This window comes from Nematolebias whitei, chromosome 20, assembly GCF_014905685.2.
Source record: "Nematolebias whitei isolate Nwh7 chromosome 20, NemWhi1, whole genome shotgun sequence".
Classification (NCBI taxonomy): Eukaryota; Metazoa; Chordata; class Actinopteri; order Cyprinodontiformes; family Rivulidae; genus Nematolebias; species Nematolebias whitei.
In genome coordinates this window covers 39,017,452-39,032,644 of record NC_056517.1, presented here as the reverse complement: position 1 = coordinate 39,032,644, position 15,193 = coordinate 39,017,452, and the positions used below count along the sequence as shown (strand labels likewise).

The 15,193-nt window shown below is 44.0% G+C and overlaps 3 protein-coding genes across 3 annotated transcripts in view; 2 read left to right on the top strand and 1 right to left on the bottom strand.

The window, feature by feature from the left end:
* Nucleotides 1–6,500, top strand: part of LOC119426666 (E3 ubiquitin-protein ligase MARCHF6) — a 12,273-nt gene extending 5,773 nt beyond the window's left edge. Inside the window, exons 11-25 of the mRNA XM_037694245.1 lie at nt 36–94; nt 176–256; nt 381–449; nt 957–1,031; nt 2,165–2,299; nt 2,381–2,601; nt 2,813–2,950; nt 3,046–3,262; nt 3,356–3,425; nt 3,617–3,798; nt 4,597–4,731; nt 4,819–4,908; nt 5,102–5,234; nt 5,895–6,030; nt 6,186–6,500. Coding sequence (XP_037550173.1) covers nt 36–94; nt 176–256; nt 381–449; nt 957–1,031; nt 2,165–2,299; nt 2,381–2,601; nt 2,813–2,950; nt 3,046–3,262; nt 3,356–3,425; nt 3,617–3,798; nt 4,597–4,731; nt 4,819–4,908; nt 5,102–5,234; nt 5,895–6,030; nt 6,186–6,273 — 1,829 coding nt within the window. The 3' untranslated portion in view covers nt 6,274–6,500. The remainder of the gene's footprint in view (nt 1–35; nt 95–175; nt 257–380; nt 450–956; nt 1,032–2,164; nt 2,300–2,380; nt 2,602–2,812; nt 2,951–3,045; nt 3,263–3,355; nt 3,426–3,616; nt 3,799–4,596; nt 4,732–4,818; nt 4,909–5,101; nt 5,235–5,894; nt 6,031–6,185) is intronic.
* Nucleotides 6,501–7,631: 1,131 nt separating this feature from the next.
* Nucleotides 7,632–8,574, bottom strand: LOC119426332 (arylamine N-acetyltransferase, pineal gland isozyme NAT-3-like). The gene has a single exon (XM_037693897.1). It carries the CDS (start codon nt 8,539–8,541, stop codon nt 7,699–7,701), a length of 843 nt encoding a protein of 280 aa, XP_037549825.1. The 5' UTR covers nt 8,542–8,574; the 3' UTR covers nt 7,632–7,698.
* A 1,449-nt stretch (nt 8,575–10,023) lies between these two features.
* LOC119426348 (palmitoyltransferase ZDHHC20-B-like) lies at nt 10,024–12,236 on the top strand. The gene is made up of 6 exons (XM_037693913.1): nt 10,024–10,141; nt 11,279–11,305; nt 11,580–11,674; nt 11,768–11,888; nt 11,965–12,034; nt 12,200–12,236. The coding sequence occupies exons 1-6, from the start codon at nt 10,024–10,026 to the stop codon at nt 12,234–12,236; spliced, it is 468 nt and encodes a 155-aa protein (XP_037549841.1).
* The last annotated feature ends 2,957 nt before the right edge of the window (nt 12,237–15,193 follow it).

Genomic DNA, 15,193 nt, shown 5'->3' with positions numbered 1-15,193 from the left:
ATTAAACTGTTGTCTGTCTGTTTTTTCTCCGTCAGCTTTTTGTCCCTACCACATCGGGCACTTCTCAGTTGTCGGCCTTGGCTTTCAGGAATATGTAAGACAAGTTTAAACCACTTCAACTTTAATGTGCAACAACGGACTCTGTGATTGACTCATTTTTCAATATTGATTTCAGGTTCAAGCGTCTCACTTTGAGGGTCTGATCACCACCATTGTGGGCTACATCCTGCTGGCCATGACTCTGATCCTGTGCCACGTATCCTTCTGTGTGACGGCCTCCTCACAGCTGACAGGCTTTATTTAATTACAGATGTGTTCCTAGCAGGACGGTCAGCAGACACTATCTGCTGTGAGCTATTGATCCTTAATTGCCGTCTCAGGGACTAGCTGCTCTGGTCCGCTTCCAGCGTTCCCGACGTCTCCTTGGAGTCTGCTACATCGTTGTCAAGGTAACGTCTCTGAACGCATGTCTGCTCGCTCGTTGCTCTTGTCCACGCTGACCTTCGCAGGCGTACGGAGAACAAATCCTTCCCTCTGTTCCTACATGGAACAAAATACCAAATGCACGTCCCTCAGTTGGACTGGTTTCATTTCAGAGCTGTTATTGTATAACTCTGTTCTTTGCTGAGTTCAGACCTCTGCAGACAAGGAGCAAGAGCTACAGCTGTCCAAACGCTCTGACCCGTCTGTCAAACCCTCACGCTCGCCCGTTTCTTCCTCCAAGCACGTTTCAGATCAAAATGTTTACTTCCTGTTCAGTTTGTTTGCCAGCTGTGTCTCTAATCGGTGTGGTCATAATTTTATGGCAAACAGTCAAACGCTGACGTGGCTTTGCAACTCCCAGCAGTGTCTCATTACAATATTTTATAACCTGTTTTAATTCTCCCAAAAACAACTTGAAGTGTTTTAAACAGATTTAAATGTTTGATAAGATTTAAAACCTTCTCTCATTCCAGGTTTCTTTACTGGTTGTTGTGGAAATTGGAGTTTTTCCATTGATCTGTGGCTGGTGGCTTGACATCTGCTCCTTAGTAAGAAATATGCTCCATTCATTCACTTCCTGTTTAACTTTTTATTTTTAAATTAACCGTGCGTCTTTTATTTGAATTTCTTTGTGTTGAACTTGTTCAAACAAATTATTCTGAAGCAAAACTTTAATTTATAGTTTTGAGAAGAGAATTATTGTCCTCGGTGTAGCTCTTTGTGCTGACAACAAAACATGTAATTATATATTTAATAAAAACAACTTGTTTCGTGCGCTGCGCTCGCATGACTCCAACGAGACCATTTGATGAAAGGCGATACAGAAAAGAATATCTTCTTATTAACCTGCAGAAATATCAAGAACTGACTGGTTTGTACTGGTTTCTGACTGGTTTGTAGGGTTAAAGTGAGAAAGGACCGTGTTTTTGTAGTTTGACTGTTTCTTGTTCCGTTCTGTGTTTAGCTGATCAGTTTGTTAGCCTCTGCTCAAGAGAGCCGTCGTGTGTCTTTGAGACCCGTTAAGTGAATTTTGAGCGTCACTGGAAACAGGATTTAAATTTAGTTACTTGTTATTTTCTTAAATCAAAGGAAACTTTCGCATCCCGGCGTGTTTTGGTCCTGAAGAGCTGCTTCTGTGTTAATGATTGAATGAAAGGCTGAACAAACTTCTATTAATGTTTGACTGGAAACCACATGAACACGTTCATGAATCAGGCGAAGCACTGGTTCGACTCTGAATCCAACAGTCTGCAATAAAGATTAAATTAATTATAAATTGGTACAGCTGTGTCGCCTTGAGTCTTATAAAAATAAATGACACAGATTTCTCATCTTAAAATTCATTTCACACCGTTAGGATATTAGGATGCTTTGTTTGGGGTTCTTGTTATTTATTTATAGCCTTTTTCATAAACCTTCGCTTCATTTGACATTTTTAAATCCACCAGCAGTCTTGTATTTATGTCCACTGTGAAGTGTGCGTGCATTCATGAGTGAAACACTTTAAATGTAAAGATTAGTTGGACTTCCTGAAGTTTGGGATAAAGCAAATCATCACCTGAGCAGACGCTGTTCATCATGAAATCAGCTTTTTATTTATTGACCAGATTTACAGAAGATGTCATTTTATCCCCGACTCTGAATCTAGAAGTCCGTTTTTAAGTTTTCTCGTCTCTGGCAGGAAATGTTCGACGCGTCACTGAAGGACCGGGAGCTGAGTTTCAAGTCCGCTCCTGGTACCACCATGTTCCTGCACTGGCTCGTGGGGATGGTGTACGTCTTCTACTTTGCTTCTTTCATCCTCCTGCTCAGAGAGGTAAGGATCGAAGGAAAATGTTCGCGTTTCAGGAAACCATGACTACGTTTGGTGTAAAAACAAACCTGTTGTCTGCATCAGGTGCTGAGGCCTGGAGTCCTGTGGTTTTTGCGGAACCTGAATGATCCAGACTTTAACCCGGTGCAGGAGATGATCCACCTGCCCATCTACAGACACCTGCGCAGGTTCATCCTGTCCGTGGTGGTTTTTGGCTCCATTGTGTTGCTCATGTTGTGGCTTCCCATCCGGCTGATCAAAGTGATGCTTCCCACCTTTCTGCCGTACAACGTCATGCTCTACAGGTAACCAGGACTCATGACAGCACTGAAGGTCACTGAAGGTCACACACTGCAACCTGCTTTCCTCTTTAAAAACAGGAGATGTCAACAGAAGACAATCACAAGTCAAACGCTTTGAGTGCAGCTTTATGATTTTAGATGTTGAAGGAGGACAGGAAGCGTTCGATGTCACATGAACCAGGCTGACACACGCAGACCCTGCTTTGTGTTTCAGTGACGCCCCCGTCAGCGAGCTGTCGTTGGAGCTGCTGCTGCTTCAGGTCGTGCTTCCTGCTCTTCTGGAGCAAGGACACACTCGTCAGTGGCTCAAAGGCCTGGTCCGAGCCTGGACGGTCAGCGCTGGTTATTTATTGTAGGTCAAACCTGGGAAGAAGCCGAGCGTGTTTTTATTTATTTGCTTTCTGTTCCCTGATCATACGATTGTGGCGTCATTGTTTTTGTTTGCAGGGACCTTCATTCCTACCTCCTGGGTGAGCAGGAAGACAACGAAGCCAACCAAGCCGCAAACAACAACAACAACCCTCCGCAGGGTCATCAGAACAACAACAACAACCCAGCGCCGGCTGTTGGGGAGGGGCTGCACGCAGCGCATCAGGCCATCCTGCAGCAGGGGGGGCCAGTGGGTTTCCAGCCGTACCACCGACCCCTCCGCTTCCCATTTAGGGTGAGACAGTCCGGTGGTTTGAAACAGGTTTTAGTCTGGATTTATTTTTGCATCATAACAGAGAAGGAAGTTTATTTTGTGATTTGTCCCCAGATCGTCCTGCTGATCATCTTCATGTGCATCACTCTGCTGTTGGCCAGCCTGCTGTGTTTAACCCTGCCAGGTAAGGTGTGGCAGCAAACAGCTGAACTAACAGATCATTCTCTCCTGTTGGGCTCCACCCAGACCATAATGACAGTCTGTCTAGATTTACTCACATGGCTTCCTGTCGTATCAAATCTCATGTTTCTCCACCATGACCACTACAAGGTTGGCTCTGATGTGGAGGGGTTTTGTTGTCGTGTGTGTTTTTAGTTTTCACCGGTCGGTGGCTGATGTCCTTCTGGACAGGAAGTTCCAAAATCCACGAGCTGTACACCGCAGCGTGTGGCCTTTATGTGTGCTGGCTGTCGGTGCGTGGAATCACCGTTCTGCTGGCCTGGATGCCGCAGGGCCGCATCGTCATCATGCACAAAGTGCAGGAGTGGTCACTCATGGTAAGCGTCAGTGAGTGCTGTGATGTTTTACACACGTGTGATGTTAAAATATAATTCAGAGCCACTTCAGTTCTTTTCTGTGTAGACCATTGAAACTGCAGAAAACATTTGCTGTGGCAAAGCAAAAAAAAAAAACCCCCACTCAGAAACTGGGGTCTAAATGATGGAGAATGAAGGAGTGAAGGGCCTGACATGCTCCATCCAGAGCCAAACCGTCGACGTGTGGTCACCTGGTTGTGTTCACGCACACCTCTCATGCTCCACGAGACGCAGAGCTGGAAACCCTCCCGCTGCAGTATGCGTCACGGCGTGGGTTTCTTCCCGCCACTCCGTCCCTGCAGCCGCCGTTTGACCTCAGATCCATCGTGAAGACCGCGACGCACTTTTCAGCACGGACTCCTCCAAACACGACGTCTGCACGACCTCCGTCCACGACGTTTCCCCCATGGACTGATTTGATGTGTGAAGAGTTGAATGTCCGAACACGTTGACGAACGCCCACAAACCAGTGACCACACGGTTCTTGGAGCATATGTGAGAAACTGTTCGAACCAGGTCTTGTGCTGACACGGAGATCAACATGACGTGGTCTTCATCACGCAATGAGCCGATTGTGCCACTTCAGCTGGAGCGTGCAGGGCCCTTCATGGTTGTTCTTCAGAGCCATGAAGACATTTACACTTTATTACTATTCTTCAGTGATATCCAAAATGTTTTCTTGTTTTAGTTGAAGTAGAATCCCAATCAGAAACGTCTCCAGCCTGCCTGAGATGTAACCTTCTCTCTTTGCTCGTGTAGATCCTGAAGACCCTGGTAGTGGCCTTGCTGGTTGCTGGAGTCATCCCGCTGCTGCTGGGCCTGCTGTTTGAACTCGTCATCGTGGCCCCCCTTCGAGTACCTTTGGACCAAACACCTCTGTTTTATCCTTGGCAGGTAGGCTTTACCTGCTCAGTCTTTCTGTCTCAGGATCGTAAGAGAAGATCTTTTTTAAACGGCCGTTTCTCGTGTGATCTCGTGCAGGACTGGGCTCTCGGTGTGCTTCATGCCAAGATCATTGCAGCCATCACTCTCATGGGCCCCCAGTGGTGGCTGAAGGCTGTGATTGAGCAGGTGGACTTATACTGAGCTTGTCAACATCTCTGTTTGTCTGGTATCTGTTCTTTTAGACTGAACTGTGAATGCAGAGAAGTGGGAGTTAGTCTGTGCTCCTGACAGAATCCTCTTGATTCAATTTGAAAATGTTGCTGCGTTGCATCAAATGAATCTGAATTAAACTTAATCAGAATGTCTAAACTCTCCTCAGGTTTATGCAAACGGAATTCGCAACATTGATCTTCAGTTTATAATCCGAAGACTGGCAGCTCCGGTAATCTCCGTCCTGCTGTTGTCCCTGTGTGTGCCGTACGTCATCGCTGCTGGGGTGGTGCCCGCTGTAGGTCAGTGTCTAAACACACGCACAGCAGACCTGGGCTGGCAGGGTCAGCCACGACCAGGAATTTTACAGTGCTGGGTTATGATGGTTTTCACATCTTCCATCTCAGAAGCGTCAACATGATCTGACGTTTGTTGGTTTTTTGCTGATTTATCACCTGACCTGGCAACAGCCTCGTTTTCTTTCTGAAATCACCCGTTTTAAAGCTCAGATTTTATTAGTCTGGAGTTACGTCATCTACAATTCCAGCCCTGTATTTTATTATAGTAATATATTATATAGGGAATCAACGAGCTTGGCAGCACGGTGGTTCAGCTGGTAGAGCTACCGCCTTTCAACTCAAATTATAAGAGTTATAAGACAAAGGATTCTGTTTGTAGAAAAACTTTGATTCACAGGTAGATGAGGAATATTTTGTTACCAGATCGCTAGATTATTTTTTCTGGATTAATTTAATGCAAACAAATGAAAAATTAATATTTTCACCGTCACTATTTAAATGTACGTTACATTAAATGCATTAAAAGAGGAACAGCACATTGGAATCAGTAACGAACAGATGTTCAACGATTGTCTCGGTCAATCCTTCGTCGCCAGCAGAGTTAATGACACTGGAGTTGGAATATTCCAGAATATGAGTGATTTAATGCGGTCTGCTTTGCAGGAGTCGTCCCTGAGATGGAGATCTTGATGCAGAGGAGGATCTACCCGTTCCTCCTGATGGTGGTGTCGCTCATCGGCATCCTGTCTTTCCAGATCAGACAGTTCAAACGACTTTACGAGCACATCAAAAATGACAAGTACGACTCTTTTATCGCACGAACCAGCAGAAGTTATCTTGTGGAATCGGTTGTGATCATGTGGAAGTACTTTGTGTTTTCAGTGGAACCGCTGGAACTGTTCTAAAAATGACTTGAATCCAGAAAATATTGAGGAATCGTTCTCGTCCCTGCAGGTACCTGGTTGGTCAGAGGCTGGTCAACTACGAGCGGAAGTCTGGCCGAGCGAGCTCAGTCCCCGCCTCCAGCCCCGTGGCAGAGTGACCTTTCTGTCCCGTGTGCCACATGTTCACACCCGGTGCAGCCGTCTACATTCCCCACCCAGTTTTTATTTCAGTAATCATTAAATCTTAAAGTAGGTTTAATGGATTATGTTCAGTTTTTCTTCCATGCCCACTGAAGTTGGGATGTGAAGGTGTATTCTAGTCCTAATGGCAGGACGTGCGAGTTATTTCAGCCGAGTAGTGTAGGCAGGAAGCTAAAGGTTTGATCTGAAGTCCGTTGTTTGTGTTGTTGTTCATGCCTTGCTTTAAGTGCTGTCTGATTAACTGTACATGTGTAAATACGTTCAAAACAGACTTTGTCTTATCAAAATGGACAATTGTGGATTATTGACCATTGTACATCTTTAAACTGTATGTATAATTTATTAAATCACAATGACAGTTCATCTTTTCTGCAGCGGTTCTTGACAGAATGGTTCGACCGAGTGAGACGGTAGAGCAGTAAAATTAATATTACTTGCCCAAGTGTGAGTAGTTAATTAGGAAAATGTGGATCTACGGAAGCCCTGTTCACATCGTCACTTGTTATGAGGTTTAAAGTCGTCATTATGAAATGAGAAATCTTAATTATGAGTTTTATAAAAGTCAGAACCACCATCTCATGACGTTGCATCTCATAAATATGACTTTAAATCATGACTATATGGGACTAAATAGATATAACAAAGGCATACCATATTTTTCAGACGATAAGACGCACTTTAATATTCTCAAAAATCAACAGTGAGACTAATAATCTGGTGCGCCTTGTAGTCAAAAAAATAAGGTAATTTTTTACATAATTAAGATTTATCATTTTCATAATGATTTTATCATAAAATTGACTTTTGAGTCTTGAAATGACTCTTAAATACAGTAGTCCCTCGATACTCCGTGGACTCGCTCTGTCTGGTTTTTCAAAATAAGATTGGACACGAAACACAATTGGCTGATTGATGGATGAGCTGCACGATCGGCATGGAGTTTTTATTTAAAGTAAATTATTTAAAATTATTGCTGCAGCCGATAAACTTCCTGTTGCAGCTGATCAGCTGTTCTCTGCAGAGTGAAGTGGGCGTGGCCAAGAGCGCTTGCAGGTGGCAAAGAGGAGGAGACAGGGAAGTCATGACATGCTGTGCTCTTTTAGGGCGTTTAGAAACATTTTTATTATTGTTATTATTACTATTCCTACTTCAGTTTTTCACTTATCGCGGGGCTTCAGGGTATAGATCCCCGCGATAAACGAGGGACTACCGTATTCCTTTGAGATGTCTCTTATAAAAACGACCTCATCCCTTTGTCTCGTTACTTACATCTCAACGACTTTGTATTTCGTAACCATGACCTTGAAACTCACAATTATGACAAATACTTTATTTCAAGTGGCTCGGTCACTACTTTAAATCATCTCGGGTTGTTCAGAAGATCAGTACACAACTGGTGGTAGAGTCACAGCCTCATCCTTTGGCCGAAGAGGAGACGGGAGTTCGATTCCAAAATGTTCTTTTAAAACCTCAGGGATCTCCTCGTCTTCAAGGTCCCGGCTCGTTTCTACCAAACCTGTCGCCTCCGATGGGAAAGTGGTGGTGATCAACCTGTGACCAATGTAGGTGACCCTTCCTCCTGGTTTTAGCAGCGTGCACAGGGACTTGCAGAAGAAAATGGAGCACGGAGAACTCTGGTGGTACAAACACATCTCCCTGAAGTCCTCCAGACGCCGAGGTTCAAGGGTGAACTTGTAGATCTCTGTCCAGTCTCCAGCTGGGCCCCCTCCCTCCTTCTGCCACTCCACAAAGAGCATCCCCGTGGTCCTCCTGACCCGGTAAACCCGGTGGCCCTGCTCCTGGGGGGCGCTGGTCTCCAGTGACAGAGGGGACCAAAAGCCCGGAACTCCGAACCCGACGTCGCACAGCCACCGCCCCCCCTCCAAGGTGACCATCAGGATCAGGTGGTCAAAGGGGGGTCCGTAGCGACCCGTGTTCGGACTCCTCACCTGAGCGGAGAGCAGGGTCACGTGGAAGCCCAGCCGGGTCAGGAACCAGGAGAACAGGGAGTTGTTCTCGAAGCAGAACCCCCCTCGGCGCCGGGTCACGATCTTGTCGTACAGGAGGGGGGCTTGGAGCTGGACCCGTCCGCCACTGTGGACCGTCAGGTTCTCAAACGGAACCGAGAGCAGGTGGCAGGTGTGGACCGAGCGGAGCAGCTCCAGGCTGGGCTCCTGTGCAGGACCCGAGAACCCGATACGAGACAGAAACCTGTCCACGTCCATGTCCACGGGAGAAACCGCGTGACGTGGAGCTCAGAGACTGAACTCTGTCCCCGGTTCGGGTGTGACAGGGACAGGGTCCGAACTTCCAGTACTGAGTCAAGAGACTGCAGGAGCGGAAATGCAGCAGAGGCGGAGCCATGGGGGGCCTGGGGGGGGCATAAGGGGTGTCCTGGTGGTAGGTGTTTTTCTTTTCAGACTAGTACAAGCTTCAGTTTGGATACTTGCCAAAACTTAGTACCATTACTGAGTAGTTAATGTACTTAAACACTATAACTAGAAACTGGGTGCACCATTGCAGTTTCTGGCGGATCACTAATTTCTAAAAAGCATGAGCTGCCGATTCCGATTTAGTTTTATAAGCGACACTGACAGGTGTTATAAGGTCACAATGCACCTTCAAAATTCCAATATTATTTTATTGAAAACCTTGAATATCCTGGAAACAAACTGGTTTTAACTGGTCGTGAGGTTGTGCTCCGAAATACAAATGAAGTTCAGACAATTGTTAAAACGACAAAAAAATTAAAAGTCCATGCTCAATAATCCAGGTACACAATCCAACATTTTACAGTCAGGACCTCTGGACAGTTTCTTTTTTTGTGTGCTGAAATGTTTCGCCTTCAATCCAGAAGGCTTCATCAGAAAAAATGGTAAAATTTGTTTCTCATGTAAGTATCGGCCGATCTCCCAAAATTAAGTAAATTCATTGGTGCACCCCTGTAGAAACTTCAAAGAGAGTTGTTATAATCTTAAGGGAATAGAGATATTTGTGAAACCTAAATTTTGAACTAGTTTTTGAAGGAATTAGATTATGGGATAATCTGGAGAGTGATGTTAAAAATGCCAGATCAATGAGTATGTTTAAGAGAACGGTCAGTTTGTTTGTTAAAAAAAAGTGAAATAGCTTAATGAGTATTTGTTTTCGAGAAAAGTTATTTATTTAGTTTTTGTTAGATTATTATTGTTTAAATTATTTTTTTGAAAAAGGGGCAGATAAGATTTTTTACTTCTTTCTGCTGCCTTTCGTTTTATTTGTGGTTGTATTTCTTATTGTATATAGAATTGTTTTGTTTTGTTTAAAAAAAATGAATAAACTTTATAATAATAAAAATCTTTTTTAATCAAGAAGTGGTTTATTTTCTTCACATGGCCTGTGTTTGTATGAAAACATTTCTAAAATTTGAACCTTTTTTGCGTTTTGTCCAGTTACTTGCAAAGTGGAGGAGGAAATGACGTCACCAAGCGTAACAGCGGTTATGTTTTTATGAACGATGGCTTGGACCACGCGCACAAAACAACAAGAAGAAGAAAACAATCATAAAATTAAAACAAACAAAAAATACCAAACAGTTAAAAAAAAAGGTATAAAAACATAAAATGGGTATTTATTTATTTATTTATTTCGTAAATCAGACGCTTCTTGTTACGTCCGGCTGTGACGTCACACGCCGCCGCTCCCTGTTCTCCAGCGGAGGGAGAAAGATGGCGCCCTCACACGTATTACGATGCTGTCAACGAGGTTTAGCGTGGATACCTGTGATCTTTATCGCCCTTGTCGTGTGCTGGTCTTATTACGCCTACGTGGTGGAGCTGTGCGTGTGTAAGTGGACGTCGTGCCGGCTCGTGTCGCGTGTCTTCGGGCTGTAACGTCTTCACTGAAGCGTCCTGTGGAACAGCTGCTGCCATCCGGAAGTGACCGACAGTGGAAGCTGGTTCCGAACCTGCTGGCTGGTTCCGAACCTGCTGGCTGGTTCCGAACCTGCTGGCTGGTTCCGTGTTGTTGTCAGGCGAGAAATGACTCTTAAAGCCAAACTTTCACCTGCTGCTCTTCGTGGTGGTGTCTCCACCTGATGATGGACACACAGATCTGATCTGTGTCTCCACCTGATGATGGACACAGATCTGATCTGTGTCTCCACCTGATGATGGACACAGGTCTGATCTGTGTCTCCACCTGATGATGGACACAGGTCTGATCTGTGTCTCCACCTGATGATGGACACACAGGTCTGATCTGTGTCTCCACCTGATGATGGACACAGGTCTGATCTGTGTCTCCACCTGATGATGGACACAGATCTGATCTGTCCTCTCTGAAACATGTGGCTCTGAAGGAAAGAGAGTTTTTCCACATTTGGGTTATTTCCATTATATCATTTTAGAATGACAACAACTTGGTCTGCAACAAGATATTTAAAATTGATCTTTTTAAATAATTGAGCTGCGTCTAATACAGTTTTAATGAGTACTTTTAAATAAGCCTTTGCATGAATTTATGTCCACTTCATAAAAACGTACTTGGTTTAGTTTGCTCAGACATTCCAAAGACGTCATGAACAGTTGATTAAACAGTTTCTCTGTGAAGCTCTTACGTTATCGTCTGTGCTTTTTAAAGGTTTGCTCTCTTTTAATTCCAGCTCAAGTGAAACTGACCACAGCTTCTGACATCACTCTTTAACTTGGTGTCACTTTGAAGGAAAGGGTTTAATTACAACAATGAACTTTCTCGAGTGGTACAATTAATGTTTGATGTGTGATCAAATCATAATTAAACTGTGAATTTATCCTTTTTATTAGATAGTGCTGATGTTGTGAGCATGCGATGGTATTTGGACTGTATTCTGCATCGAGGATCATTTATACATCTTAGCCTGCTGTTGGATCTGAATCCATTTTTCTTGCTCCACCTTTGCTGACTCCGTCATGTCACTGACGGTTGTGTTTTCTGTCTCTGCAGTCACCGTCCTCAGTACAACAGAGCAGCGTGAGTATTCACACATGGACTCGTGTTTTATCTGTTTGTTGCTCACTGGATTTATCTCCTCTAAGTCTGCACAGAAAACTTTGTGGATCTGGCACAAAAACAAAACGCTGAGCTTTTTGTTTGGGAGCCAGTTAGCGTCTCCTCCGTCAGCAGTCGGTGTTTGCTTCCCTCTCATTAGTTATAGACGTCCAGCTTCCTCTCAAGCCTTTTCAGTAGAATTAGCATTTCTTGAAATCAGCTTGTTCACGTTGTTCTGCTGCTCGTCTCCCTCCAGTCGTCTACCTGACCTTCTTCCACCTCTCCTTCATCATGTTTGTGTGGTCCTACTGGAAGACCATCTTCACCAATCCTGCCAACCCCTCCAAAGAGGTGAAACTCTGCAAACGCTCCGTTTGTTTCCGCGTCAACAAAACATCAACTGAAGACTTTTCAAAATGACGCGAGCATCTTTTTGATTTCCAGTTTTGCCTGCCAAAGGCTGAGAAGGAGCGTTACGAGAAAGAAGAGAGGCCGGAGTCCCAGCAGGAGATCCTGTGGAGAGCTGCCTCCAACCTGCCGCTGTACACCCGCACCGGCTCCGGAGGTCCGACTCCCGTTCATTACTAACCGTTTGTCCCGAGTCATGAGTTATAACTAAATGTTTTGTTGCGTCGCTGCAGCGATCCGCTACTGTGACCGCTGTCAAGTGATCAAGCCGGACCGGTGCCATCACTGCTCCGCATGTGACACGTGAGACGCTTTATTTAGCTCTTTTCTTATTGATTATCAGCTTTAAAGAGTTGTTTTGTACAGTCTGGCTGTAAAACTTGGTCATGGAAGGCGGCGTGCAATCCTTCAGGGAATGCTAGGCCTTTGATTTGTGTTTGACCTGCTCTTCTTCTTTCTGTGTGACAGGTGCGTGCTGAAGATGGACCACCACTGTCCCTGGTAACAAGTTGAAGCTGCTGCAGCTTCAAATGATCCATCCTTTGTTGGCTTTTGCACTGTTTTGATTCTTACCTTCACTTACTAAATATTTGTGCCCAGATGCAAAAAATCTTATAAAAATCTTATTGACTGTTTATAATAGTGTGAATGCTTATTAAGAATTCACACTATTGTTTTCCTGTTTAGAGTTATGATTCTGACTTTTATCCCTATTCTCTACGTTTTTCGGTGATTCTCGTCCCTTAGTTTTTATCTATTTCAACAAATCATAAATCAAAATGTTCAGCTCCTTCAGGACAATCCCACTGTGACTTTTGGTGCTGGTGCAACTTTAGCTTTTTGAAATATTTTAGCCTTTTCTGACATTTTTTCCTCATAGAAAATGAATTGAGCTCATTTTACATCCTTCAAATCTCAAGGTCTGTTTACAGAGTTTTACTGCTCCTTTCACATTTTGTTCTGCTTCAGCTTCTTTCAGCTTCTTTCAGCTTCTTTCAGCGTTTTCAGCTGTTTTTTTTTTTCCTCTCAGTTTTGATTTATTTGTGGGGAAACTGTCCCGAAAGACGTCCCAGGACGACTTTTTACAGACACAAGCAGCCATGAAGTGTTGGAGAAGATGCTGTAGAGCTGAGTAGGCTTCTTCTCCTTTTTTAATTTTCTAAGAAAGAAAGGCCAGCTGATGCAGTGGAGGTGGACCAACTTATTATTAACTAATAAAGTTCAAGCTTATTTATGATTTGCACCTTTTGAGATCAGTCGTTCCCAACAAACACCTGAGCTGTCCTGCAGAGGACTTTGTCACGTGGTTTGGTGGACCGTCCCCGTCCTCGGAGACGAGTCGCCAGGGTTTTGTTGGCGATGTGGAAATCTGAGCACAAGATGGCGCCTTTGCACTTTGTTACTTTGAAATATTCATGAAAACAATGTGCTTTTTTTATTCTGTTTGTTTTTTAACATGTCAAAGTGGTATTTTTGGTAAGACTGGTGCGTGTGCGTGTGTGTGTGTGTGTGTGTGTGTGTGTGCGTGTCACGGTTGAAATGGCAGTCGTTAGTTTTGTTTGCATGCCAGCTGATGTTGGAGTATGCTGCTTGAACCTGGGAGGCGTGCGCGTCGTGCGCATCGTGCGCAGCGTCCTTCTCTTCCTGTTCGTTGGCGTTTGGTCCGTGATGTTTTTTTCTACCGCTCGACTTTTCTCAGACACCAACACTCGTTGCCAAATAAGGGCTGGACTGTCAGGAGCTCTGACATCTGAACCTGAAGTGTTTACAGCTTTACCTTAAGACTCACTCATCATCATCATCATCATCGTTCAAATGGTGTTGAAGCTGCAGCTTTGATCTCAAGTTGTATTACCGGAAGTGGACAGCAGGTGGCGACAAAGCTCACCTGCTCTGATTGGAGGTTGAGTTCAGTTCTCTTCATTTAATGTTTCCTGTCTGCAAAGTGTGCCTGGGACAGATTTGAAGGACCCTTCAAAGTAAAGGTTGTGTTTACCTCTACAACTCGTTAACTCAGCCACAGCGTCACGTAAAGGACTCGAATTCAGGCCGTTTTACAGATATTAAGCTAAAACCTGGTGTGGTAGTAGCTGAGAGTCATTCTCAACACATACTCCAAACACTGCACATCTTCTCTGTTAGCAAAATATCTCATGAATCACTTAAGGGATCTTGTTGAAGTTCTAAATATTGGGTGTACGTCTACAACTCGTTAACTTTTAGAGTCAACCCAATTCAAAATGGCAGCCTCAGCCAACACAAACATAGCGGTAACAGTTCTGTGTGGTAGTAGCTGAGAGTCATGCGTGACAGATCTGTGGGCTGCAGCTTCTCGTCGTGAACTGGGAAGACTGGGCTGGTGTTAAACTGTTGCAGTGACCTGTCTCGTGTGAGTGTTGATCATCTGGCCAACGTGCAGCGTGTGCAAACCCCCCAGGCTCTGGTGGTGTTCGTGTTTACAGCGGTTTCTAACGTGCACGCCCAGCTTGTCGTGTTTTTACTGGAAAGAGTACTTTTGGTTACGTTTTTCTAAACTGTGTTCATGGTTACACTTTATAAACCAGTTTAATTTTGTTCTGCACTGGTACACTGTGGTTAAATCTCAAGGTTGCAGACCGAGACAGATCCAGGTGGAGTTGTGGTCTCGTCGTGTTCAGTGGAAGAAAACGATACGAGCTGCAGACCTGTGTCTTGCTTTACAGTTGCCTTGACTCTCTCCTGCCCGGCTCGTCTTGACGATAAATGTGTACGTGTGTTTTGCAATGATCCAGTGAGTGTGTCTTGTTTTGATCATTTTCTTGTCTGGGAGGAGAACCTTCAGCGCCGTCATGAGACTCTACATGTTGAGCGTGGCGTCGAACTTCTGTGAAAGGAAACAAAGTTTTGCTGTAATTGGAGTCCGTTGTTTTTATGTTTGTTTTTTTCTATCTCCAGTTATATTTGTTCATTTAGCTTTATTCTGTTTAACTGAAGCCATAAACTCCTGTGAAATCAGGAGAACGATCAGAGAACCTGCTTTTCACCTGATGCTCCGTCACCGGGCAGGTCGATCATAACTTACTACATTCTGAGGGTTTTTTATCATATTTTACAATTTGTTTATATTTACGTTAAAAAAACATATATTTTCTTGTATGGTTAATTTTCCAGTTATTTTGTGACTGAAGTACATGCTTCTACAGTTACTGTAACAATAAATGTTGTTTTATATGAATGTTTTTTTAATGTCAGCAGCCGTTTATTCCACATAAAAACTTGATTCAGTCACAGCAGAGAAACCTGCTCTTTGTTACTTCACGTGAGATATCGTTTGATTCTGGGACAAAAGTACAGGTGCTGCTCATAAAATGAGAACATGATGAAAAAGTTGATTTATTTCAGTAATTCCATTCAAAAAGTGAAACTTGTTTATTATATTCATTCATTACACACAGACTGATATATTTCAAATGTTTATTTCTT

Excerpts from the sequence above, each read along its gene's own strand:
- LOC119426332 (XM_037693897.1), bottom strand. The coding sequence starts at position 8,541 with ATGGACGTGGACAGGTTTCTGTCTCGTATCGGGTTCTCGGGTCCTGCA.
- LOC119426348 (XM_037693913.1), top strand. The coding sequence starts at position 10,024 with ATGGCGCCCTCACACGTATTACGATGCTGTCAACGAGGTTTAGCGTGG. Across the intron at positions 11,675-11,767 it reads CTGCCAACCCCTCCAAAGAG|TTTTGCCTGCCAAAGGCTGA; the intron begins GTGAAACTCTGC and ends TTTGATTTCCAG. Across the intron at positions 11,889-11,964 it reads CACCCGCACCGGCTCCGGAG|CGATCCGCTACTGTGACCGC; the intron begins GTCCGACTCCCG and ends GCGTCGCTGCAG.